This window comes from Tupaia chinensis, unplaced genomic scaffold (assembly GCF_000334495.1).
Source record: "Tupaia chinensis unplaced genomic scaffold, TupChi_1.0 Scaffold000231_1, whole genome shotgun sequence".
Classification (NCBI taxonomy): Eukaryota; Metazoa; Chordata; class Mammalia; order Scandentia; family Tupaiidae; genus Tupaia; species Tupaia belangeri.
In genome coordinates, this window is record NW_006159706.1 from 2252127 (window position 1) to 2279406 (window position 27280).

The following is a 27280-nucleotide window of genomic DNA, read 5'->3' on the forward strand; positions in this document are numbered from 1 at the left end:
CCCAGGACAAGGGCAAGGGCGAGAATATTTATTTGATCACAGAAAATCCTTGTGGTCTTCCCCACCAGGGTGGCAGGAGACTGCATCTGCTAGCCGCCTTCACTTTTTCTTGGGTTCCTTACAAGCCACCACGTACCTCTGGGCCACGTTGAGGGGTGGGGAGTAGCCATCTGCATAGGAAGTGTCTTCGAACAGGACTGAGTAGTCATCCTGGGGCTGCACAGGAGGCAGATAGGAGGGGCTGCTCAGACACCCAGGCTAGGCTGACCAGGACTGACAGTTTCCTGGAGCCAGGGGCTCCTGGCCCTCCTGTCCTCATCTTTCCCTGGGGGTCACAAAGTCTGGGTGCTTGAGTTGTCCCTGCTGCTTCAGAGCCCTTTCCTCAGCACCCAGGGCCAAGGCAGGGGATAAAGGGAAGGGAGAAGGGACGTGCCCCTCCACAGCCAGGAAAGGATCAGGTGCCTTTTCAGGACCCTGTGTCACAAAGAGATGAAGGACAATCCAGAGGGAAGCAGATAAGGATCCTAGGGAAGGAGGGAGAGCAGCTGTTAGGCTGTCCCCAGGTAACGTGTGTCATGGTGTTGGGAGCACAGGGAAGCAGGGGTTGGGACCCGGGCTTGGGCCTCTCATCCCAGGGCCAGGGTCTCTGAGGGTAGACTGGAGGGCATAGCAGGCCCACTCACTTGGGGCTGGCCCAGGCCTGAGGCTGGAGAGAGAGGTGGCTAGCGCTGCTCTGGAGGACAGGGCTGGAGGGGAGTACAGAGCAGACTTGACTCAGGTAAGTGGGTGAGAGAGGGCAGCTTGCACCTCCCAGCTGAAGGACATGAGACGAAAAAAGGGGAAGTGGAAGGATAGCCCCGTGCCTTCTGGTCAGCCTGGCCCTGGTGTGTGCGTGGCCTCCCGGGAAGCTGCCTTACCCGCTGCGGGGGCGTGTGGATCAGTGCCCGATAGAAGCAGGTGGTCTGGGGGTACAGGGCCAGCACAAGCTGCTCCTTCTGGAATAAGGCTTCAGGGTCTGTCTCTGGGTTGGCCTTCCACTGGGGCAGTGGGATGATGCGCCGCCGGCTCAGGGTGTGTCTCCTGAGGAGAAAGGACATGTCAGCCGATGGCCAGGTGGAAGGACTCGGTCCCAGCAGTGGGCTGCCCCTGGCTCTCTCTCCGCACCCCTGGCCTAGACACTCACTCTTTGCCTTCTTCATCAATGTCATCTACCTCGTACCTGCAGGCGGGTGAACAAAAGGAAACCATGATGCGGTGAGGTGCACTGCTGGGTTGGGAGGGGAGAGGACGGAGGGAAGGTGGCAGACAGAGCCTGGTGTCCCACAGGAGGACCCCCAGCATACCCTGGGCCAACTTCTCCCCCATGCTGCAAACAGGAAAAAAGCCACCGCCAGGAGAGAGCAGCCTGCAGGCTGGGGTCCACTCACTTGTTGGTGGCGTGGCTGTAACTGACCACCTCGGCCAGGATCCACTGCTCATCCCCATCCACGGCCTTTACTCGGGCAGCCACCTTGTCTCCAGGTTTGGCCACATAGTCCCCCGAGGCTGGAATGGCCCCACAGAGGGGTGGGGGCCTGTGAATGAAATAAAGTGTCTGTCCTAGCCCCTCAACACCAGCCCTCCCAGGCCAGCTCCCAGCCTCACTTGTCACCAGGCTTCCCGATCCACAGGGGCAGGGTCATGGCTGACTGCTGCAGCAGCGTCATCAGCACCCCTCTGCGCATGGTCTTCCGAGGGGGCTCCGAGTCATTGTACAGGCCCGCGATCTTGGCCGCTGCAGGAAGAAAGACAGCTCCTCAGGCAGGCACCAGGCCCACCTGCATCCTACACAGAGCCGTCAGAGCCGCCGGCTGGGCGCACCTCCTGAGTCAGCGGCGAGGGCCCACGCAATCCCTGCACCTTCGTCTGGGTGTTCGAGGTTGGAGACTGGTGGTGGGTAGTGATCGGCCTTTGGGAGAAGGAACTAGAAAGGGCAAAGCGGGGTTCTGAGGGGCTGGGTTGTGTTTTGTGATCCGGGTGCTGGTTACGTGTGTGCTCAATTAGTGAAAGTTGTACTGAGCTATACACCTGCGTGGTGCGTGGACTTTCCTATTAATGTTAATATATGTCGTAATTTGACACAAAGTTACAAGGACAATGATATGTGGACTCTTGACCACCAGGCGTGGTTCATCACACCCAGTCAACGTCCACAAAACCGGAGGGCGTGACAGTGCTCTGCTGAGGGAGGGTCTGCCACCACGGGCTTGCTGGAGAGGCGAGGGAGGCAGGGAAGTTGAGGGAAGGCTGGCAAGATGCACGGGGCGAGGCTCTGCCAAACACAGGGAGAAACCAGTGGGCGTGGTGGGAGGGGCAGCGATGGCAGGACTGCAGAGGAGGAGGGAGAAATAGGAGTGGGCAGAATCAACTTGGGCTGTGGAGGAGTAAGTAGGAAACCTGCCTCTGAGTGCCTTGCGGTCTCCACTTCCTTCCACCCCCAGATCTTCCCTGTCCGAAACCCCAGGGAACCACCCCGCCAGGCAGAGAGCGCAGGCTCCTCAGGGAGGTGAGTGCTGCTCCCAGGAACCGCGCTCTGCCACACTTGTCTCCCCAACTCACCAATCCGCCTCTCTTCCAACAGAGACTTGATCTCAGCAATCTTATCTAGGGCTTTCCGGAGGATGCTGCGAGGGCAGAAGGGGGAGAAAGGTCCTGGCTGAAGCACACAGCAAGGATTTCTTTTTCTGGTTATGGCAGGCTGGGTCATTCAGATCAACCCTATTGCCGAGAACTAGAAATTCTAAGTAGTGTTTTAAAAATCTTAAAACTACCGACAACAAGATGTAGGCAGTGGTGGGTCAAAAACTCTGAAGAGACAACAGGATCCCAGAGAAGCAGCAAAGCAGTCAGGGCTGTCTGTCCCGAGTGCACGTGGCAGACCCTGAAGAAAGCTGCTACAGTTCGAGGGCCTCCAACTGCCTCCTGCGACCAGGAGGGCAGATGTCAAAGCTCATGGTGTGGGCCGGCCCAGCAGTGCACAGGGTGGATCCCACAGGGCGGATCCCACACGGCCAAATCCCAGCCCCAGGGGCTTTAAAAACATGCTGGGGCCAGTCGGTGGTGCGGCATGGTGGTTGAAGTAGCTGGATCCCACATGGCCAATTGTGCGGTCTGAATCCTTGACCTGGTAGCTTGAAAACCATGCCAGGCATGTGTGGCCTCTGGCAAGAATTTTAAAAAGAAAGATGAACTGTTTCGTGAAAGAGGACCGTTCCTTCCCATCACGTGCACGGCAGCAGGAGGAGAAAGAGCTGGGAGGCAGTGCAGCACGCAGCAAGGCGTCTCGGGACTCGGCTGTTTCCAAGGCTTACTGCTTTTGGTACGTCCTTGCTTCCTGAGGGTTTTTAAACCAATCTCTTGGCAACATGAGCTGCTGCTTGTTCCGGCATCTGGATTAGTACGACAGTAACACGCAGTGACAAGGGTCTTCCCCAGACTCTCAGTGCCCTGGGCTGGCAGGGGTGGTGTCTCCTCTGTCTCACCCACTCTCCCTTCCCCAGCATGCTGGGCCGAGGAGGCCTTAGTGTTCACTAAGCGACTACAGGAAAGTTTGAGTCTGAGAGAGAGAAGTGGGGCAGAACTGCAAGAAAGTGAGCCCTGCACTTCTCAAACGAGCTTTCAAGTATTTCCCTCTGGAAAAGCTGAGGCCAGAGCCCATGCCATTTATGCCATCAGCAGTGGCCCGGAGCTCCCCACCTGGCAGAGGGAGCCCACTGTTGTCCAGGCTAAAAACCTTGGAATCTTCAGCTTCTCTCCCAACTACTGCCCAATTTTATCTTGTGGTTTTGTTTTTTAAATGTTACCGTAGGGCACGTATGCTTACCAGGTGGGAAAGTGAGTGAGAGAGAGACAAAGCACCCTGGGGGGATGATCATGCTGCAATCAGTCCTTCTGTCTCCCCCCATTAGGGATTTTGGGCACACACACACATGCACACAGCATGATTTTCAAGCCACTAGTCTGGGACTTGAACCATGCAGTAGGCCATGTAGGGTCCAGCCACCCTAACCACCATGTCACGGCTGGCTGCCTATTTCATTTTAGGCACTGCTCTTGAACCATCCTCGCTGCTTCATTCTCAAGTCTAAGTTCAGCTCCATCACCATGTCCTGTATGCTCCCCTGACTAGAACGTTCCACACACTGCAGCTTACGTCTTCACTGGCTCCCTGTGGCCTCCAGAATAAAGTCCACGGTGTTGGAGGCCCCTTGTGTCCTACCTAGCCACACAGGACTGATCCTCATCCCCCAAATGCACGTGCTCTGCAGTCACCCTGTGGCCTTCAGACACTGTCCCCACTGCCTGGGCTGTGTGCTCGCCTGCCTGCTGACCCCCAACCTAAGGTTCTGCTCAAGTCTTTCCTCCCCAGCTAAGGCCAGCCCGGCTCTCCCACCTCTGCTGTCCCACTAGCTACACTGTGCTGCAAATGCTCTGTTTTTGTAAGGTCCTCTCTCCCTTCTGAACTGTGCTCTTGAAGGCAGGTTCCCTCCTAGCCTCCTGTCTCTATATGGGGGGCCCAATGTCAGACTCAGTGTAAGCACCAGCAAATGTCTGCAGAACGGCTAACAGCAGGCCAAGAAAAGAGAGGACCTTGAACACAGAGCCCATGACAACCAGATCAGGGGGAGCCCCAGAGTCATTCATAATGCTTAGGGTTACCCCTGACCTTCCAGGGTCTCCTCCAACCCCACCCAGACCTGACCATTATGCATCACCCACTCGTGCAAGGCAGTGCTATGTCAACTGCAGGTTACAACTCAGTGAGTCATGACATTAATACTTTTTTTTTTTTGAGAGGTTTTTGCTATAGGATGCAAGTGCTCACCAGACGGACAGAGATAGAGAGACAGAAAGTGAGAAGTCACTCCCTGGGGGATGGCCATGCCACAATCCCTTCTCCTCCATTCTCCTCTCGGGATCTTGGGCACGCATGCACACGCACCCAGTGTGAGTTTAGGCCATTGGTCCAAGACTCGAACCGTGGTCAACTACATGGGAGTCCAGCGACATAGCCATTATGCCAACTGCTGGTCCCAATGAGATTAATTTCTAGGGCAATCAATGTCATGACTTAAAACACTTGCACACAGAACAGACCATACATAGTGGCAGTAAGAACTGTACTCTTGTTCTGATTCTGTGATACATATCTCCACACACATCTCATAAATGCAGGGTATTAATGAATAAGAGCTTTGGGATTAAAATTGGACTTCCCCACTTACTAGCTGTGTGACTATATAACCTCTACGTGCCTCAGTTTCCCCATCTGTGAAATGAGGGTAATACTATAGTACAACCTATCAACGGATTGCTGAGAATTAAATGGGGTAGATACACAAAGTATTTGGAATAGTACCAGGAACACAGGAAGGCCAAATAAGAATGAATACAATTGTTGGGTCATATTAGAGAATGAATTTTTTCTTTCTCTTTATTAATAGTTGCCAGAGAGCATGTGCACTCTTGAGAGAGAGCACCTCCCACTGGGGCAAAGTCACACGACACTCCTTTCCCTCCACTCCTCCATCCTATCAGGACTGCAGGCACCAAGGGCAGGGCAGGGCAGGGATTCAAGCCACAGCCAGCTATGTGGGAGCTGGCTTTCTATGCATAGCACTAAACCACTGTGTTATGGAACCAGCCCAAGATCATATTTTTTACTTATGGGTTAGATCAAAAGAGTACAAAGTTCGTGGGACCAGCAGTTAGTGTAATGGCTGTCACTGGACTCCCATGTAGTAGACCGGGGTTCGAGTCCCAGACCCAGTGGCTTAAACTCATGCCAGGCGCGCGTGTGTGTGCGCCCAAGATCCCAAGAGGAGAATGGAGAAGGGACTGCGGCGTGGCCATCCTCCCCGGGGGGCAATTTCTCGCTTTCTGTCTCTCTGTGTCTCTCTTTCTGGGGAGCGCATGTGCCCTATAGCAAAAAAAAAAAAAAAAGAGTGCAAAGTTCGCAGCACTAAGCACTTTATATGCATCATCCTGTGTTGTGTTTAAGATGCAGGACATAGTTATTATCCTTGTTTTATCAAGGGGCAACTGAGACGTGGCTGCCTGAGGTCATGTGCCCAGTAACAGCAGGACCAAGATCAGACCCATGCCTGGTCATGATCTATAAAGCAGCGGGGCACAGGGGAAGAGTGGGCCTAGAAGGAGGTTTCAGAGAAGGTGGGACCCGAGTGAGAGGCTGGAAAGGAGTCGACTTGCCCATGGGGTGAATGCCTGGGTGAGGAGGGAGCAGCAGCCGGGTGGGCGGACGGTACTCACTTGCACTCAGCCTCTGCATCGGCCTTGGCTGTCGTGTACAGGCCACGCAGCTTGGTCCGGTAATAAGGAGAAACTGCAGAATAAACACAGGAATAAGGAGACGTGGGCAAGGGGCAGGAGGCAGGAAGGTGCTTTGCTTCCTGGACACCAGCTCAGACTCTGGAAGGATCAGGGAGGCTGTGACCTGAAGTATGAGCTTCTCTGACTGCTGCCCCATCCACCGAAGACACGTTCCCATATAGGTTTCCATATGGTACAGATGCCATTGCTATCCTGGCGGAGGACTGTCTAACCTTTTCTCTATGAAGAAACAGGCAGGGACCAGCAGTTAGCTAATGGCTATGTCGCTGGACTCCCACGTAGTCGATCACGGTTTGCGTCCGGACCTGGTGGCTTAAAACTCACGCCGGGCGCGTGTGCGTGCGTGCCCAAGATCCCGAGAGGAGAATGGAAGAGAAGGGATTGTGGCGTGGCCATCCCCCCTGGGGGGGGATTTCTCGCTTTCTGCCTCTCTCTCTCTCTCTCTCTCTGGCTGGCAAGTGCATGCGCCCTATAACAAAAACCTCTAAAAAAAGAAACAGGCAGAAAGGATTTTTAAGCAAGCAGAAATACAGATAATGCTCAAAGCTACTTAGAGCAGGGAAGCACCAGGAGTCTGACCTCCTGAGGGCTCTGCAGGCTTTTGCAGAGGCACCCTGGAAGGGAAGCTATGCTCAGCTCACTGAAGCCTGTCCACCCGAGGGCACACTTCTCAGGATGCAGCCACTTCTCATTGCCTTTCTAGCCCCAGGCTGAGGGGTGTTAAGGTTTTTAGGGCTTAGCAGTCTGTCAACAGTCTCCAGGGTCACAGGAAGTCAACACCCTGGGCGGAACTGGCCTGAAATATTTGGATATATGCAAAAGTCCCCTTTGAAAACCATACGGCATGCACTCAGTCTAGGTCACCCCTACTCACCCCTTTCTCTCCTGAACCCAGCTACTCACTCTTGTTCTCTGTCTGCATCCGCTCGTGGGTCTTCTGGATGTTCACTAAGTTGTGTTCGCTCACTCAGAGGATGAGGTTGACAGGACATAAGGAAGCCTCCTGGCTCCCTGCATGCAGGCCAGAGGCTGTATCCCGTAAGTAAGGCCCTCATTTCTAAATCCAAATTCAGGAAACGTTCATGATGATTTTTTTCTCCCTAACTAATGCAAAAGCATTATTAACAGCATTAAAATTAAATCATGGGTTTTATCTTTAACGAGGCTGCTTTAACAAAGAGACAAACTAATCACAGCCCAATAAAATTATAGCTGAATTCTTTGCAGAAATTGATAAGCTCTTCCTAAAAATTCATATAGTAATCAAGAAACTCAGATTAGCTCAATCTCGAAAAAGTGAAGCAAAGTTGGAGAATTCACACTTCCTAATTTCAAAATTCACTACAAAGCTGCAGTAATCAAGATGGCATGGGGGGTGCCAGTAGGCGTGGTGGATAAGGTGGCAGGATCCCACAAGGCCGACTTCGCTGTTCAAGTCCCTGACCCAGTGGCTTAAAAACATGCCAGGCATGTGCATGCATGCCCAAAATCCTGAGAGGAGAATGGAGGAGGAGGGACTGCAGCATGGCCATCCCCTCTAGGGGGTGATTTCTCTCCTCTCTTTCTGTCTCTCTCTCTCCATGCCTCTCTCTGGCAAATGCATATACACCATGTAGCAAAACAGTGGGGAAAAAAAGATGGTACTGGCGTACAGGCCAATAGGACAGAATCGAGAGTTCAGCAACTAACGCATACATCTGTGATCAACTGATCTGGAGAAGGCCCGGCAGAGAGGCTGGTGTAAGTTTTTGGGGACCAGGGTTGTTGGAAGAAGGGATGAACCCTAAGAAACAAATTGTTAACTATATCTTTAACCTTCATGTGAGAGTTTCTAAGTGTCTGAAGCGTACCTTTATCTGGCAAAATGGGTTAGCAGTGAACACAGCCGTATTGCCCAGTGGTCAAGGCAGCTCACTAGGTTGTACCTTCAGGACCCTACCCTGTCCGAATGGGAACGGACAGAGAGGAGAAGCTTGCCCACTAGTACTGCTGCGGGCAATCTGGACCAGCACCGTGGCTGAACCAGACACCCTTTCCGAAGGTGGGAGCATGAGGGTAAAATAGTCAATGACAGGGCCAGCCTGTGGAGTGGTAGGTAAGGCAGCCGGATCCCACTGTGGGATCTGTGCAGTTCAAATCCGAGACCTGGTGGCTTCAAAACACGTCAGGCACATGTGTGTGCATGCCCAAGATCCTGCAAGGGAGGAAAATGGGGAAGGGACTGGAGTGTAACCATTCCCCATGGTCAGCACTTCCTCACTTGCTTTCTCTCTCTCTTTCTCTGTCTAGCGAGAGCATGTGTCCTCTGACAAATTTAAAAAAAAGAGAAAAATCAGTGACAAATGGAGAGGAGAAAGAGTAGCCAAGGTTAAAGAATGAGTAAGTGACTTACACAATAAGGAAAATCCAGTATTATATTAACACTTCAAGAGAAGCTCAGAGCAGAAGAACATTGTCTCCCAGCTCAGTTATACCAGATGCCTGAATGGGAGAAGGCAGACGTCTGCCAAGAGCTCTCCTGCCTGTGGCATCTGACCCGGTCCAATACAAGACTGCAGAGCTGAGAGGCAGCCCTCTGCGAGACGCCTGGCTACCTGGAAAATGCTAAACTGGACTAAGTGGTGATGACTGAGTCGAATTCTAGTAATGTGCCAGTGTCTTTTATCCTTTTATTTGAACATTTATTTTATTACCACTCTATTTTTAGGGCAGTTTTAGGTTAACAGCAAAACGGAGTAGGTAGTGTATATATACCACACACCTGCTCTCCCCCCTTGTTTCCTCTAAGATCTTGCCTACGGGTTCCAGCTGATGAGCCGATACTGCTACACCACTAGCAACTGAAGTCCAGGTTCCATTTGGGCTCCCTCTTCCTGTCTGTACCATTCTATGTGTTTTGACAAATGCAAGATGTCATACAACCACCATTATAATACAATACACAAGGGACCAGCAGATGGCATAATGGTTATGTCACTGGATTCCCATATTATTGACTGCAGTTCAAGTCCTGGACCTGGCAGCTTAAAACTCACACCACGTACATGTGCATGTGTGCCCAAAATCCTGAGAGGATTGCAACGTGGCCATCCCCCCGCGGGGGTGATTTCTCCCTTTCTGTCTCTCTTTTTCTGTCTCTCCAGTGAACGCACGTGCCCTATAGCAAACCTCTCTCTCTAAAAAAAACAAAACAAAACAAAACAAAAAAATATACATGCTAGTGCCACTGCCCTAGCAACCCTCTGGGTTCCACATAGCCACCCTTTCCATCCATCCTTCCCAAGGCCCTGGCAATTACTGAATGTTTTACTTTCTCTACAGTTTTATCTTTTCCAGAATGTCATATGGTTAGAATCATAAATTATGTAACTTTCAGACTGGGCTCTTTCACTTAGCAATATGGAGGCCAATATCTTCTAACATTCATTCATTCATTCATTCATTTGGAGAGATTATTTTTTGCTAAAGGGTGCATGCGCTTACCAGAGAGACTGTAAGAGGGAAAGTGAGAAATCACAACCCAGGGGCAATGGCCATGCTGCAATCCCTTCTCCTCTGTTCTCCTCCTGGGATTTCGGGCACACACGCACATGTGCCCAGTGTGAGTTTCTAGTCACCAGGTCCAGGATTTGAATTGCAGTTGGCCATATGGGACTCCAGTGTCTTAATCACTACACCATTGGCTGGACTCCTCTTATTTTTAAACATTATTTTTTATGAGAGAGAGGAGAAAGAGGGAGAGAATGATTTTTGACAAGATCTCACCATGTCAGGATCTCCTGCCCCAGCCTCCCAGCTGGCTAGGACCACAGGTGCACACCACCGCACCTCTGGCCTGTTTAGGATGCGCCAGGAATGGAACCTGGGCCTCCCATATAACCTCAGCCTCCAAGCAGCAGGGTCTTTGCACTGTGAGCCACTGTGGCTGCGCCTTTTGACTTTTATTTCCAGGTTATATCTGCTATGAAAGACAGCACTGGGAAGGAATTCCTGGGACCTACTCCCAGGCGGCCCACTGGCTGGCGTGGTCTACAACTCGTCACGCTGTGCTAAATACCTGAGTGAACCAATGCTCAGGAAGACCTCTGGTTATGATGGACGGCACACCACAGTGTGCCACAGGCTTGACTACTCACCACTCTTGTTTTTGTGAATAAAAGCTATTGAAAGAATGCTGAGTCAGAGTACAAGTCCTTTCCCAACAAAGGATGGTTTCTAGAATCATCCAGCTTTATTTGTTGAGCGAGTCTAACCACTACATTAAAGCTTCATCTTTCTCAACCAACTCCCATTCTGTGCCTTCCTCCAGGAGGAGAACTCACTTTAATCAGCTTACTCCTTTAACGGATCCTTTCCCTTGAACATTGCTCACTAAATGAATCCACGCACAAACCAACACTTCTCTCACCGACAGCCTTATTCTGTGGGCAGTGCCATGCACTCGCTGGTGTGTACTAACATCCCAGGAGCAGTTAGGATATAATGTTGGTGTCCCAGGCTAGGGTTAAGTGACTGGCAGTCATATCTGCACGGAGGTCGGCCTGAGTATGCCACACAGCCTCCCCTTCTGTGTCTTGAGGTGGGGCTGTTCCCAGGGAAATCTGAACCCACCATGTGATGCCACTGCTTAAACCTATCAGAAACCCATTTTTCCACCATTCTTTTTCACTTTTTACCATAGGATGTGTGCACTTGCAAGAGACAAAGAAAGTGAGAAGGCATCCCTGGATGTGGGGGTTGGCTACACCACAATCCCTTGTCCTTCATTCTCTTGAGACCTTGGGCATGCTCGCACATGCACCTGTCATGTTTTTCAAGCCGCTGGGTCCAGGACTTGAACTGTGTGCAGTCAACTATATGGGATCTAGTGCTTTAACCACCATGCTGGCCCATTAAGGCTTTTTTCAGTTGCCAGAGGGCATAAGCATTATCAAAGAAAAGAAAAAGAGAGGGGAAGTACCCCCAATATGGTCATGCTACAATCCCTCCTCTCCCTCTGGTCAGGATTTTAGCGACAAGGCCAAGATTCAAAATGTGGTCGGCAATGAGGGATCTGAGTGCCTTAAACACTAGGCTACAGGGCTGGTCCCCTCAAGGCTACTTTAATACAGGCAGAAGCCAGAGTAGTCCTGAGGCCATGGCCCTCTCTCCACCCTAGCTGCTGAGGCCCTAGAATCACACCTATGGAAATCTAATGGATCACAAGCCCTCTAGGGGAACTTATAATTTATATCTCTGCACCATGATGGCCAAGAACAGGTCAAAATAAGCCACCTCTGAAGTACAGTTGGTAGGAATAAATTATTCTGAATACCACTGCTTCCTACCCATAGGAGGGAGGTGGCCCTGCGGTATAACAACACACAATAGAAACCAGTCTCAGTAAAGACTGGCTTTGTCCCCACCTGTCTTGGAAACCAGAAATAACTGAATCACAGCCAGCTATAACCATGCCTGCCCGCAGCAGTAGCTGATACATGGGAGAGGGCGATTTTGTCAGGAAGGCACAGTAGTACCTTTGCAAGTCTTCCCGATCTGTTCTGTAATGCAACTGCATTTTACCATGACCACACTGCTAGCTGGTACTGCACACTGGCATTGTTGGTATAGATCCAACCACCTCATGTAAATAAGTCCTAGAATAACACTGACATTGATGATCAAATATAAGCCTCCCTGGAAGGTAATGAAAATGACTGGCCCAGGAAGAACTGGATTTACCTAACTACCAGCGAATTAATTTCTAGGCTAAACAGTTCCATGCAAGTCTCTGTGTGTGTTGGGGGCAGGGGAGGCTACTGAAAAATTAGAACAAAATGATGAAAATGTGTGGGACAGCTTTATAGGACAGATAGGTGGTTTCTTTAAGCCCACCCACCCCACCAGCTCCTCTGAATGTTAAGCGTATTCATGTCGACACTATCGCTGCGTCTGTTGCATAAATGCTATGTTAAATACTGATGCTCGGACATAAGAGAGCGTGGGCCAAGGGCCAGGGGGAGCCTGTGCAGCACAGGACTAACTCAGCAGCCCTGGATTGTCCGAACCCTGCACATTCCAAAAGAAGTTTAGCTACTGATCAGCCCCTGAGAGATAACCTCCAAACTCTTGGACTATCTTGTTCTGTAAGTGTCTTTGTTCCCAAGGAGTTAAGGGGGTGGTAGGAAAAAGAGAGTGACTGCTAAGAGACACGGGGCTTTTTTGTCTTCCATGATAAAAAAAAAAGTCTTGAGGGGCCAGCAGGTGGCATGGTGGTTAAGGCGCTGGCCTTCCACATGGCTTATCATGGTTCGAGTCCCTGACCTGGTGGCTTACTTTCTCACTTTCCATCTCTCTCTCCCTCTCTCTCTGGTGAGTATGTGTCCTATAGCAAAAATTTAAAAATTAAAATAATAAAATAATTTTTTAAAAGAAAGTCCTGAAATCAATTGTGGTAATGGTTGTGCAACACTGAATATACCAAAACCTGTTGAATTGTGCATTTTAAACGGGTGCAGCGTATGGCATGTTGATTATGTCTAAATACAGTTGTTAGGAAAAAAAGAATGAAGTCATCTTGTACGTGACAGAAAATCCAACAGGAACGACAGTACTACTCCGAGTTCCCCTCCTCTCACCTTCATTACATCACCTCGGCTCCTGCATGTCCAGTTTCTCTGAACACAGCCCCACCCTGCCCCCCACAGCTCAGCCTCACAGCCCATAGTGCCCGCTAGCCGTGGAGGGCTGTCCTCTACCTGGGTCTGCTTGATCAGCTGATGGAGCTCTGTGAGAAGTTCTGCAATGCGGGAATCAGCAGACACGAGGGCCATGGTGGGTGCCTGGTGGGGAAGGGAGTACAGAAGAGAGCTCTGTTAGTGGCCGCTGTGGGTTGATTTGTGTCCCCTCAAAAGAAACATTTAAGCCCTAACCCTGGTAGCTGTGATTGTGACCACATGTGGGAACAGGGTCTCTGCAGATGTAATAAAGACATACACCGGGTGGTGGCACAGTTCTAAAGCAACTGGACCCACATGAGAAAGGTCCTGTGCTTGTGTCTTGGGACCTCCCCGAGCACACCAGGCAGGCACACCTGCTGTGATTCAAGATGGCATGAAAACCCTGTGGCAGGGGAGGGTGCCTGTCTCTATCTCTTGTGGAAGAAATCAACTTTTAGAAAAAAAAAACAATGAGGACATCCTGGAATGAAGGGGGGCTTCTACTCTAGCCTGACTGGTACCCTTACAAGAAGAGAGACAGAAACAGAGGCACACGGGGGACAGACAGACAGAGGCTGGAGTTAAACATCTAGGCCACGGAAAGCCAAAGACAGCTGGCCACCATGCAACCAGCTTGGAGAAGAGCATGGAACATTCTCCTCTGCGTCCCCCCAAAGGGACCAACCCTTGATTCTGGAATCAGGCGCACACCCTGATTTTGGCTGTCCTCTGGAACTAGTGAGAGAATGCGTTTCTCTTGTAAGCCACCCAGTTTGTGGTAACTTGTTAGAGTGGCCCTGAGGAACGAGTACAGTGGCAAGCAGTTCTGGGATTCTTCCCATCCCAATGGCACGTCTGTCTTTGACATATTCTACCGAGTCAAGGTGTTTTCATTCAGGGCCTCCACAAGCAGCATGCTCCAGCCCCAGCTCTGCTGCTAACACCCTGGCAAAGGACTCAGGCACTCTGCTGTCCATTTTTAATCTGTAAAGCAGGGTTTGCTGTTGTATTTTTTTTTCTTTTTTTTTTTTTGGAGAGGTTTCTGCTATAGGGCATGTGCGCTCGCCAGACAGACAGAGACAGAGAGATAGACAGTGCGAAATCACTCCCCAGAGGGGATGGCCACACTGCAATCCCTTCTCCTCCATTCTCCTCTCAGGATCTCTCCCTGGGGGATGGCCATGCCGCAATCCCTTCTCCTCCATTCTCCTCTCAGGATCTCTCCCTGGGGGATGGCCATGCCGCAATCCCTTCTCCTCCATTCTCCTCTCAGGATCTCTCCCTGGGGGATGGCCATGCCGCAATCCCTTCTCCTCCATTCTCCTCTCAGGATCTCTCCCTGGGGGATGGCCATGCCGCAATCCCTTCTCCTCCATTCTCCTCTCAGGATCTCTCCCTGGGGGATGGCCATGCCGCAATCCCTTCTCCTCCATTCTCCTCTCAGGATCTCTCCCTGGGGGATGGCCATGCCGCAATCCCTTCTCCTCCATTCTCCTCTCAGGATCTCTCCCTGGGGGATGGCCATGCCGCAATCCCTTCTCCTCCATTCTCCTCTCAGGATCTTCGGCACGCACGCACACGCGCCCGGCGTGAGTTTAAGCCACCGGGTCTGGGACGTGAACCGCGGTCGACTACATGGGAGTCCAGCGACATAGCCATTATGCTAACTGCTGGTCCCCGCTGTTGTATTTTGACAGAGCCAAATAAAATTTTCTCTGAAGACACTTTCCGCATCATAAGGCATGGCTACTTCCTTCTGTTGTGGAAGAAAGATAAGTTAACTACTGAAAAATATCTCACTCAAGGTAAGAGGAATATATTCTGATGAAAATAAAATGCTTTCTCACAATAAAAGGTAATTAGAAAAAAAATAAAAAGACCGAAAACCATAATAAAAAGAGCAAGTTATAACTCAGTGAAAGCTAAATGTGTATTACATAAAATAAGAGGAATTTTCTTTTTAAGAATTATTTATTGGGACCAGCAGTTAGCATAATGGCTATGTCGCTTGACTCCCACGGAGGCGACCGCGTCCCGGACCCTGTGGCTTAAACTTAACCTGGGTGCGTGTGCATGCATGCCCAGGATCCCGAGAGGAGAATGGAGGAGAAGGGATTGCGGCATGGCCATCCCCCCTTTGGGGGTGATTTCTCACTTTCTATGTCTTTGTCTTTCTGGCAAGCACATGCACCCCATAACAAAAACTTCTCCAGAAAAAAAGAATTATTTAATTTTATTTCAGAGAGAGACAGAGGTGGGTGGGGGAGTGAGAAAGCAAGCCACCAGGACCAGGACTAAAAACATGGTTGGCCATGTGGGAGTGTCTAGCACCTTAACCACCATGCCACTTGCTGGTCCCAATAAGAGGAATTTTCTAGGGTGCTGAAATTTTGCATGATACCCTAACTCTTAAAAATATTATCTAAGGGGGACCAGCAGATGGTATGGTGGTTAAGGTGCTGGACACTCCCATGTGGCAGACCATGGTTTGAGTCCTAGACCTGGTGGCTTGCTTTCTCACTCCCTGCTCCCCCCCCGTCTCTGTCTTTCCCTGGTCGAAATTAAAAATGAATAAATAAAATTAAATAAATAATAATTCTTTTAAGAATTTGTCTAGGGGGACCAGCAGATGACATAATGGTTATGTCGCTGGACTTGCACGTAGTTGACTGTGGTTCGAGTTCCAGACCTAGCAGCTTAAACTCACCTGGGTGCATGTGTATGTGCATGTGTGACCAAGATTCCAAGGGACTGTGGCATGACCATCCCCCAGAGGGGTGATTTATCACTTTCTTTCTTTCTCCCTCTCTTTCTGGTGAGCACTATATATATATAAAGTCTAGAGACCAGCAGATAGCATAATGGTTTACGTTGCTGGACTCCCACATAGTTGACTGTGGTTCAAGTCCCAGACCTGGCAGCCTACATGACTGACTTCAAGGTTTGAGTCCTGGACCAAGGCTTGAAAATCACACCAGGTGCATGTACATGCATGTGCAAAATCCCAAGAGAATGGAGGAGAAGGGACTGTAGGGAGAGTGATTTCTCACTTTCTCTCTCGCAATGTGCTCAATAACAACAAAAAATTCAGACGGTGCATGTGCAGAGAGAGAGAGGAACAGGTAGAAAGGATTGCCGTGGGCATGGTCATGCCCCAGTCTCTCTTCCATTTCTCCCTCCTTTCGTGATTTTGGGTGTGCACACACATGCACATGCATGTTTTTCATACTGCCAAGTCTGGAAATTGAACTGCAAGGTTGGCCACATGGGATCCAGCCGCCTTAACTACCAGGCCACAGGCTGGCACACACGTTTTGATTCAAAGAAAGCCCAATTTATCTGTCTTTGGCTGCTTGTGATATTGATCTGGTTTTTCCCCCACTTATGCAACACTATTTTTACCACCACAGCTTTACATAATGCCTTTTCTCTTAACGAAAAACATGTCCCTTAAAAAAAGAGTCTAGTGGGACCAGCAGATGGTGTAACAATTATGTCGCTTGACTCCCACGCAGTCGACTGCAGTTCAAGTCCCAGAACCAGCAGCAAAACTCACACCAGACATGTGAGCATGCATGCCCAAGATCCCAAAAGGAGAGTGAGAAGGGATTGTGTTATGGCCATCCACCCTGGAGGGTGATTTCTCGCTTTCTGTCTCTTTGTCCGTCAAGCACACATGTCGTATAGCAAAAATCTCTTACAAAACAACAACAACAGTCTAGTTGCACCAGCTAGAACATAAAATAACGGATCTGTAGTTTATACATCAGAGAATGCTCGGTCTATGGGAACTGACGGTGGTAGAGTAAGTGAAAAGCTGAAGGAGGAACGAGCCCTGCTGAGCTCCAACAACAGTGGTGAAATGGGGGCAGAAGATGGGAATGCTGAGAGAAGAGGGAGGGCATGGATTAGCACACAAAAACGTTCTCTCCTGCGAAAGCAGGGATCCAGGCTGCCTGAAGCCTTCTACGCACTGGCACCTGTGCGTATAAATTGCGGGCAGCCCCATGGCTGTGACAGGCTTTACTTTACAGTGAGTGGTCAAAGCAGCAAACGTTCCCACTATGCCGCCAGGTCCTCCCGAGTCTGATACTTCGCACCTTCCCTCTTCAACACCGTTGCTCCTGCCCTCAGACTTGGGTCTGGGTCCTCATAGCTGATGTCTGGGGTTCTTTCTACGCTCAAACCGGAAGGCAGGGAACCTGTCCCCACCATTGAAACTACAGACTGCACAGCCGCAGCGGTCGCCCCTGCCGTCCCCTATCCTGAGAATTGCCTCTCTGTGCTCTGAACCTCCCCTCCCCTCCGCCTGTCTGACAGGCCTTTCTCCTATACTTTATCAGCAAACCAGCACACGTTAGGAGAGCTCGCCTGGAAAAAACAAGGGCTTCCAGACCCCACTCCCCCTCTAGCTGTCCACTCATCCCTGTTCTCTTCACAGCATAACCTTCTGTTAAGTGGCTCTATTTTTTTAAGTCTATTTATTTCTTGACAGAGAGGTAAGGGAGGAAGAAGGCACTCCCAATGGGATCTCCATCCCACGATCCACCCCAGCCTCAGCTAGCCCAAACCACTAGGCCATGTTCATACATCTGACATGCTCAGGGAGGTCCCAACATGCAAACCCAGGACCTTGTCATGTGAGCTCAGCATCACAGAGCAGTGTGTGACCAATGTGCCACCACGGCTGTTCCCCAAACTCTATTTTGAAGTTTATTTATCCCATATGTGCGTGTGTGAGAGAGGAGGAGACAGAGAGATGGTGATGACACCCCGAGTGGGGTTTTGACACCACAGTCTAGCCCCAGCTCCAGCCAGCCCTGGATCATGAGCAAGTGTGTGCCCACATACTCAGCAGTCTCCAGCCATGAACCAGAACCCAGAACCACCCCATGTGGGTCAGTCTCACGGGCCATAGTGTTTTACCACTGCACCACTGCCCGACCCCTCCCCCAAACTTCTTAAATGATACGTTGTCCGAACATGTGCTTCTACTTCCTTAACCCCACTTTACTCTTGCACTCACTCCGATCTGGCTTCTGTCCTCACCCATCCAGAGAAAACGCTCTCATCAAGAGAGCCAGTAATCACCACGGGCCAAAGCACCAGCTCCCTTTGTGCTTTATGTGCCTCCACCTCTGGCCCTCTGGACACAGGTGCCCACCCTCCGCCTCTGGACCAGGGCCTCTCTCCTGGCCATCAGCCTTCGATGTCACCTCGCTCTCCTTGCCTAGCTCTTCCCCTGCTGCCTGCCCTCTAGACGCTGTTCCTGCTACCTTCGCCTGGGGACTTGGCTGACAAGCAGCGGCGCGTTCTCACGACTCACATGCCTCTCCTCTATAGGGCACTCAGCCAGTCAGCAGTCAGTACCGTTCCGGCCTCCCCAGAACATTCTGGCCGTCCCTCTGTGTCCAATTCTTCCATCCCCCTCCACCCCCAATTTGGGTTAAAAAAAAAAAGAAATATTTTAAAGCACCCTAAAATGACTTTCGCCTTGTAAGCCACATGCTGTAGAGGTGATATAACTGTCGCAGAGTGCACATGCTCTTTAAAGACTGCTCTCTATTTGTGTAGGAGTCTAATTCTCTGACTTGCAGCTCCGAGGTACAAGAACTAAGTCTTAGTCATATTTGTCTTGGCACCCAAAATAAGGCCCGAATTGTGGCAACCAGCTGTCAGCCCCTACTCTGGAAAACACAGGAAGAGGCAAACAGCTTGCCCAGTACCAATGTAGTTAAAAGCCACATAAAAAATGAAGTACACCATCTAAGATACAGCCATTCAGGAAATGAACTGTCATTCACGCTTTAGGCGAGTTCCAAGGAGAGGAATGGGAACAGAGTGGCTCGGAAGGTCTCATAAAGCCACATATGCTCAACCAAGCCAAGCTATACTTACCCTTTCTGGTGCTCAATAAAACAATTATTACCAGAGGGCCAGTCCTATGGCCTGGTGGTTTAAGAAGCGAGATCTGACAGGGTTCTTCCAGCTCGAACCTCAGGCCTGGCAGCTTAAAAAACACACCAGATATGCATGTGTGTCTCAAACCGAAAAGGATGGAGAAATGGAAAAGAAAGGATTGTGGGATGACCACATCCTGTGGGGAGGTTCTTTCTCTTGCTCCCTCTCTGTCTCTCCGGCGAGTGCTTGTCTCCACCAGCAAAGTAAGGTAATAACTAGAACGCCTACTTGGAGACGGAGTCTATCAGTGAGGTGCCTGGCAGAGCACACGCTCAGTGCTGCCCCGTTTGCAGGTGTGGATCAGGAGACCATCAGGGAAAAGGGCAGAGACCATGTCAAGGGGGGCAAAGCAGTCAAAGGCACAAGTGAAAGAAAACACTGACCCCTGCCGGGCCCGGGAAACAACCCCGAGATGCCGGCCTGTCTGAAGACCATGCCGTTCCAGGGCTACTCTCCTGTTTGAGCTTTGTGTACTGGGTAGCGCCTTGCCTGGGAAGACCACCTCTTATGCTTTTGCCGCAAATGACTGCACTCTGGATCCAGTCCATCAAGAACCTGAATTTCTACAGAAAACATGCTTAAGGGACCAGCAGATGGCATAATGGTTATGTCGCTGGACTCCCATGTAGTCGACCATGGTTCAAGTCCTGGACCTGGTTACTTAAAACACACACTGGGCACATGTGCGTGTGTGCCCAAAATCCCAAGAGAGAGAGGAAACTGGAGGAAAAAAGGAACTGCGGAGTGGCCAAGCCCCTGGGACGGGGGATGATTTCTTGCTTTCTGTCTCTCTGGCTCTCTCTGGCTCTCCCGCAAGCACATGTGCCCTACAGTAAAAATCTTTCTAAATAATAATAATGATCACCATCATAATAATAATGAAGAAAACGTGGTTAAGTAGAAACAAGGTTTCTGTGGCTCTCCACTCTAAACCAGTGGGAAAGAGGCCCTGGAATGGCAAGCATCCCCTAGATGAGAGGACACTGAACTTCCAGGCCAAGTTGCTTGTGTTCTCAGAATCTGAGGGTGCCAGCTTATCTTCACCCCATTCCAGGGTATGAACCAAACTGCCCCAAACCCGGAGTGGGTAAGCAATTCCTGCAAGGTTCCCGGCACCCTCATGAATTCTGAGTCAAGGTGCGCCGCCCTCGTTTTGGCTCCTAGCACTCTCTTCTTCCCACTGACACAGAAGGCCACAGAGGAAACCACCGTTTAGGCATTCCTCACCATCTGTTACTACCCATCGCTACTACTTAGGCCCATTCCAGAATAGCATGTGCATGCAAATGTGCGACATACTGGGTCGTCAGGAAAGCCACGACGCTTCTTTGCATAGAAAAACAGAAAAAAATATGCCACGACTTCCGATGACCCAAAATATTCTTGTGTGTCTGGATCCTTTCAATCAACATGTGTTTGACCCATGACGTGTCAGTCATTGCTCCTTTTTATTCCTGGGTAGCATTCCACTGTATGAACATACGAGTTTAAACATGTGTCTCTTTCTTCTCTGAGTTTATTTCTTCCCCAAGAAAGATAGAAAGATAGGTATCCACAACGGGGTCCTCATGCCACAAGCCACCCTCAGTCTCAGCTGGCACACATGCCCAGAGCACTCAGGGAAGTCCCAGGACACAAACCCAGCACCCTTCCCACGTGGACCCCGTTGAGTCACTGTGAGGCCACCACCCAGCCCACGAAGAAGGTCTCTTTCGACGGCACTTTGGTTGTTTCTAGTCTTTGGCCATTATGAATAAAACTGCTTTAAGCAATCATGCATCTTTGTAAATATATGTCCTTTTCTTGCAGAAATACCTGGGGGGGAGCAGGTGGTGCAGTGGTTAAGGTACTGGACTCCCATATGACCAACTGCAGTTCAAATTCTGGACCTCATCACTTGAAATTCACACCAAGAGTGTGCGTATGTGCCCAAAATCCCAGGAGGAGAATGGAAAAGAAGGGGCTGTGGTGTGGCCATCCCCCATAAGGGTGATCTCTCCCTTCCTGTCTCACTGTCTCTCTTCAGCGACCATGCCCTATGGCCAAAAAAGAAAAACAAACAAACAAAAAAAACTATATATATTAAAAAAAATAGAGCCAGCACAGGCCAGCAAGTGGCATAGTAATTAAAGGCACTAGATTACCATGTGGTTGACTATGGTTCGAGTCCTGGACCTGGTGGCTTGCTTTCTTGCTTTTCCTTTCTCTCTTTCTCTGTCTCTCTCTGGTCAAATTAAAAAATAATAATAATGAACTAAATAAATAAAATAATTCTTAAGGAAAAGAAAAGAAACAATAGAGCCAGCAGGTAGCATGGTGGTTAAGGTACAGGGTCCTACATAGCCAATTCTACAGTTCAAGTCCTGGACCTGGCAGCTTGAGAAACAAGCCAGGCACCTGTGTGTTCACGCTCAAAATCCCAGCAGGAGAATGGAGGAGAAGGTGACTTGTCATTTTCTGTCTCTGTCTCTCTCTAGCAAGCCACTTGCCCTATGGCAAGAATCTAAAAAACAAAACAAAACAAAACCCAATAAACAGGGAACTCGCCAGCCCCATTCCCTTCTGCCAGGTAGCAATTCCTCTCCTGTGCTGCTGCTTTAGTTGCTCTCTGGACCCTCAGATGGTTTTTGTATATTTTGTGCAGTTTATAATAATTACTTGTGGGAGGGCTAGCCTGATAAAAGCTATTCCACCATCACTGGAAGTACCCCAAGGAGACTGCCTAGACCTTTTCTTGAAGTTTATTTATTTTTTCCATGAGTGAGAGAGAAAGAGAGAGAACCTCAAGAGGTTACTGACACCGTAATCCATCACCAGTCTGCTCCAGAATAGGAGGATGCACGTGCCCAGCAAACTCAGGGAGTTCTCCAGACATGAACCTGGAACCCCGCATGGAGGTTAGCCTTGCAGTGCTGCCTTTTTACCGCTGCACCACCGTCCACAGCACACCTCAGTACCTTCTGATAACTACACTCTAATTTCCCTTTGAGAAACCACCTCTCACCTTTACATGACTTGGGCCAATGAAAGTATTCCATTCACCCTGACCACCGTGACTAGTTCAGAGAGAGATGTGACCCATGTCTGGGCAGTCAGCTGAGATCTTTTGCTGGAGCTATGTGCAAAAAGACACCCACTTTTCAGTTAGTTAAGAGAAGAGCAGGGAGGGGCCAGCAGGTGGCATAATGGCTATATCACTGGACTCCCATGTAGTCGACCATGGTTTGAGTCCCAGACCTGGTGGCTTAAACTCATGCTGGGCACGTGTGTGTGTGTGCCCAAGATCCTGAGAGGAGAATGGAGGAGAAGGGACTGTGGTGTGGCCAACCCTCCTGGGGGGGGATTTCTCGCTTTCTGTCTCTCTGTCTCTCTTTCTGGAGAGCGTACATGCCCTATAGCAGAAACCTCTCTGAGCAGGGGGGCCAGCAGGTGGCACGGTGGATAAAGGAGCTTGACTCCCACATGGCCGACCGTGGTTTGAATACTGGACCTGGTGGCTTGCTTTCTCACTTTCTCTCTCTTTCTCCTCCCCCCCTCTGATAAAATTTATAAATAAATAAGGCTAGATACCATAATTTTTTTTTTTTTTTTTTTTTTTAAAGAGAAGAGCAGGAAGCTTGGCATTGTTGGAGGCTTATGGTTGCCTGAGAGAGAAACCAAGAGGGAAGAAAGCAGAATTGAAAGACATGGAAAAAATATGGGTGATAAAATACAGCCTTCAAAATCAACTGCTGAGCTGAACTGAATCCTGGAAAGCCCTTAAAACAGTCCTTCAATTGAAAGACTACAACAAAGTCTAAAGCCGGGCTATTCAACATCTTTTTATCCTGTCGGGGGGTGGGGGGAGTCAGTGACTATCAACACTTCCCACCTATAGAGCAGAGGTCCCCCCCTTTTTTAAAGAATTACTTAATTTTATTTGTTGTTATTATTATTATTATTTTAAAATTTGTTATAGGGCACATGTGCTCCCCAGAAAGAGAGACAGAGAGAGAGGGAAATGAAAAAGCAAGCTGCCAGGTCTGGAACTCAAACCTCAGTTGGCCATGTGGGAGTCCAGTACATTAACTACCATGCTGCCTGCTGGCCCAAAGTTTCTCCCCTTTATAAATATTCACTCAATATTTGTCAAGCACCTGCTCTGTGCGACGCATGAGATATATAGCAGCGAATGAGACGAATAATCCTGCCTTGCTCTTAGGAAATAGTCCAGAAAGGAACACAGACATCAGGCAAATAGTTCCACACACTTAGCTGTAGATGAAATAAGCAGTAGGGCACGAAACGAGATGGAGAGGGCAGAACAGATGGATAAATCTGAATGCAGGGACCAGCAGATGGCTAATGGTTAAGTTGCTGGACTCCCAGGTAGTAGACCCCAGTTTGAGTCCCAGACCAGTGACTTAAAACTCATGATGGGTATGTGTGTGCGTATGCCAAAAATCCCAAGAGGAGGGGACGGCAAGTGGCGTGGTGATTAGGGGCACTGGACTCCCACATGCCCAACCACAGATCAAGTTTCAGACCTGGCGGCTTTCTTTCTCACTTTCTTTCTCTGTCCCTCTCTGATCAGTTTTTTTTAAAAAAGTAAATAAAGTTAAATAAAATAATTATTTTTTAAAACATCCCAAGAGGAGACTGGAGAAGGAAAAAACCAAAAAGGGACCAGGAGATGGCTTAATGAATACATCATTGGACTCCCATGTAGTCGACTACGGTTCAAGTCCTGGACCTACGGACTTAAAACTCACATTGGGCATGTGTGAATGCATACCCAAGATTCCTAGAGAATAATGGAGAAATGACTGTGGTGTAGCCATCTCCCCCAGGGGGTGATTTCTTACTTTCTGTCTTTCCAGGGAGTGCACATGCCCTATAGCAAAAATCTCTCTCTTAAAAAAAAAAAGAATGGAGAAAAAGGGATTGTGGCTTGGCCATTCCCCCCCAGGGGGTGATTTCTCACTTACTGTCTCTGTCTGTCTCTGGTGAGCGCACGTGCTCTATAACAAAAAGTCTCTCTTTCAAAAAAATCTAAATGCATACAAATAGAGAACGGAAAAATTCTCAGGCAGAAAGGGCCTACCCAGTGCCAAAGAGAATACCCACAAGTAGACACCTAGTAGTGAAACTTCAAAGCCTTGCAGATAAATATGTGCTAACAGATGGGTGGAGAGGGGGGAGGGTAAGCAAAAGATACCAAGAATAACTCAAAGTTCTTGGTCTGAGGGGACCAACAGCATAATGGCTACGTCGCTGGACTCCCACGTAGTCGACCTCGGTTCACGGCCTGGACCCGGAGGCTTAAAACTCAGGCCAGGCACGTGTGTGTGCGTGCCCAAGATCCCGAGAGGAGAATGGAGGAGAAGGGACTGTGGCGTGGCCATCCCCCTTGGGGGGCGATTTTTCGCTTTCTGTCTGTCTCTGTCTGTCTCGCGAGCACACGTGCCCTATAGCGAAAAAAAACCTCTCAAAAAAAAAAAAAAAAAAGTTTAGTCTGAGAAACTAGAAAGCTGATAAGACCAGGGAAGCTATGGGTGTGTGGAGGGTAAAACTCAAAATGTTAGTTTTGAACCAGTTTGGGATGCCCATGAAGCATTTAAGAGGAGGTGCTACAGTACGGGTGAATATGTGAATCTGGCGTTCAGGGCCAAACTTTGGCAGAAGACAGACTCTTTTCAGAGTTAGCAGCACAGTAGATGGTATTTGCGTTTAAAGTGTGAAATAGATCACACCTAGGGAGTGAATAGAAACAGAGAGCTAGGATTAGGCTTGGAGATGCTACCACATTAAATATAAGGTAGAGGCGCAAGTATCAGCAGAAACGCCAGGGAGTCCGGAGGTTACCGGAGCGTTAAGTTCGCAAACCAAAGGAAAACGTGTTTTAGGGGCAGGTGTCAACTGCACCAAGTACAACACTGCTATGGGCTGAGCACTGGATTTGACAACCTGGAGGCCGTTAGTGGCCTCGGCAAACAGTCATTTTAGTGGAGTAAGAGTCCAAGCCTCACTGGAGAAGGTTCAAAAGAGACTGGGAGTGAGAAGAGATGCTACTGAGGACAGGGAGCAGCCTAATAGGACAAACGGGAGGCATCTGGAGGGTAAATAGGGCTGTTTTGTTCTTCTTAAGATGGGCACATCCTGAGAAATAATAGACTATAATAGAGTTCTTGGCCCACCCTCAGTCCTCGTCTTCTGGCACCTGGCCTGAATATCCCACCCGGGGCGGGGCCCCTCGCCAAGCTCCACGTGCCTAGTTGCCCATCCTCTCCCTGGGACCAAAGGGCGCACGCGCAGATCCCAAGGAACACAGGCGCCGGGCCCTCCCTCCTGAACCCCGCCTCTTCCCGCCCAGAGCGCCTGCGCAACGCCCATCGCGAGCCCCAAGAGCGAGGCCGGGAACTGAGACGAGGAGGGACCCTGGCCCTTCTCTCTTGCGCGTCTCCGGAGGTTGCAGGCCCGAGACCCAACCTCACCTGCCGAGTGTCGGACAAAACAAGCACGGTGTTCTGGAAATTGCGACGGCAGGAGCAGGCGGATCGCTCGAATGCCTTTTCAGAGGCTGCGGGTGGTAACGCGCTAACGTCCGAAGATTCACGGCCGCTCAAGAGCCACACTCTCTTTTTTTCCTTTTCATGAGCTTAGTCTATCGCGGAGACCCCGGTCTGCGCATGCGTGGTCCTTCTGTGACGTGCCGCACTGCCTCCTGGGAAATGTAGTTTTTCTTTGACACTTTCTGACTTAACGCGAACCTTAATTTAATAAACTGTTTATATTCGGTGGTTTCTACTTGTAAGCCTCTATTTAAGAGAAAAAGAAAAAAGAGCGAACAGATTGTTGTTAGAAGGATGACCTCAGAGAGTACAGGGAACCTAAAACTACTGTTTGAAAAAGTATTTTTTTTAATTAAAAATACTTGGGGGTACCAGCAGTTGGCGTAATAGCTATGTCGCTAGACTCCCATGTAGTTGACCGCGGTTCGAGTCCCGGACCTGGTGGCTTAAACTCCAGAGTGCGTGTGCATGCATGCCCAAGATCCGAGAGGAGAATGTAAGGGAAGGGATTGCAGCATGGCCATCCCCCCTGGGGGTGATGTCTTGCTTTCTGTCTCTGTCTTTCTGGCAAGCGCATGCACCCTATAGAAAAAAACTCCAAAAAAAGAAAAAAAAAAATACTTGGGGCTGGCAGGTGGTGTGGTGGTTACAACGCAGGACTCCTGTATGGTTGACCAGGGTTCAAGTTCCAGACCTGGCCGCTTGCTTTCTCACTCTCTCTTCCCCTCTCTGTCTCTCTCTGGTCAAATTGAATAATAACAATAATAAATAAAATTAAGTAGTTCTAAAAACATCTGGTCAACTTAATAATAATAAAATTAAATAGTTCTAAAAACATTGTTTTAATTAAAAATACTTAAATTCAAGCAGATCTTTAGACCCAGAATCACGTGTATAGGGATCCTTCCAGGAAAGAGTATTAAGGATGTGGACATGCAAACATCTGGCTACAATGATAGTTATCAAAGGCCCTCCTAGAATCTGTAACTCCTATAAAAGCCTAATTAGAAAGGGTCAACAGATGGCATAGTGGTTATGTCGCTTGACTCCCACATGGCTGACTGCAAATGATTTCTTGCTTTCTGTCTCTGTCTCTCTTTGTCTTTCTGGTGAGCACACACGCCCTATAGCAAAAACCTCTCAAAAAAAAAGAAAGAAAACCAGGACACATAGAGGGCCCCAGGAGAGACCAGGATCTATGATGGTCCACCAGGCGGGAGTCCAGCGACATAACAATTCCTCCATCTACTGGTCCCAGGGATGTATTTTTTAAGCTACAGGGCCAGCCATGTGGGATCTAGCTCCTTTAACCACTAGGCCATGGGGCTGGCCCTATTTCAATAGTTTTCATGCAAAAATAGGACTATAATATACATAATGTTCTGTAACCTGCTTTTTTCACTTAACAATATATTTGGACACCTTTCTCATCAGAGAGAGAGAAACGCAGTTTATCCGCACAGAGTATTGAATGGCTACAGAGTATTTCACAGAAGGATGCTGTCAGTCACTCACTGAGGGACACTTAGGTTGTTTCTGTTTTTCACTACTACAAACAAGGCTGAAAGAGACTTTCTTGTACCCACTTTACTCACCTCTGGTAGCATTTCTGTAGGAAAGACTTCTGCAAGTGGGACTGTAATATTGGGGTTTTGTGCATTTTAAAATCTTTTTTAAAGA

At 49.4% G+C, this 27280-nt stretch overlaps 1 protein-coding gene across 1 annotated transcript; it reads right to left on the minus strand.

The window, feature by feature from the left end:
* On the minus strand, positions 1-25760 carry SGF29 (SAGA complex associated factor 29). The gene is made up of 10 exons (XM_027771675.1): positions 25523-25760; positions 12953-13211; positions 7294-7356; positions 6310-6382; positions 2599-2663; positions 1645-1774; positions 1428-1574; positions 1184-1219; positions 918-1080; positions 1-216 (listed from the first exon to the last, which is right to left on the minus strand). Exons 2-10 carry the CDS (start codon positions 13200-13202, stop codon positions 100-102), a joined length of 1044 nt encoding a protein of 347 aa, XP_027627476.1. The 5' UTR covers positions 13203-13211; positions 25523-25760; the 3' UTR covers positions 1-99.
* Positions 25761-27280: the final 1520 nt, after the last annotated feature.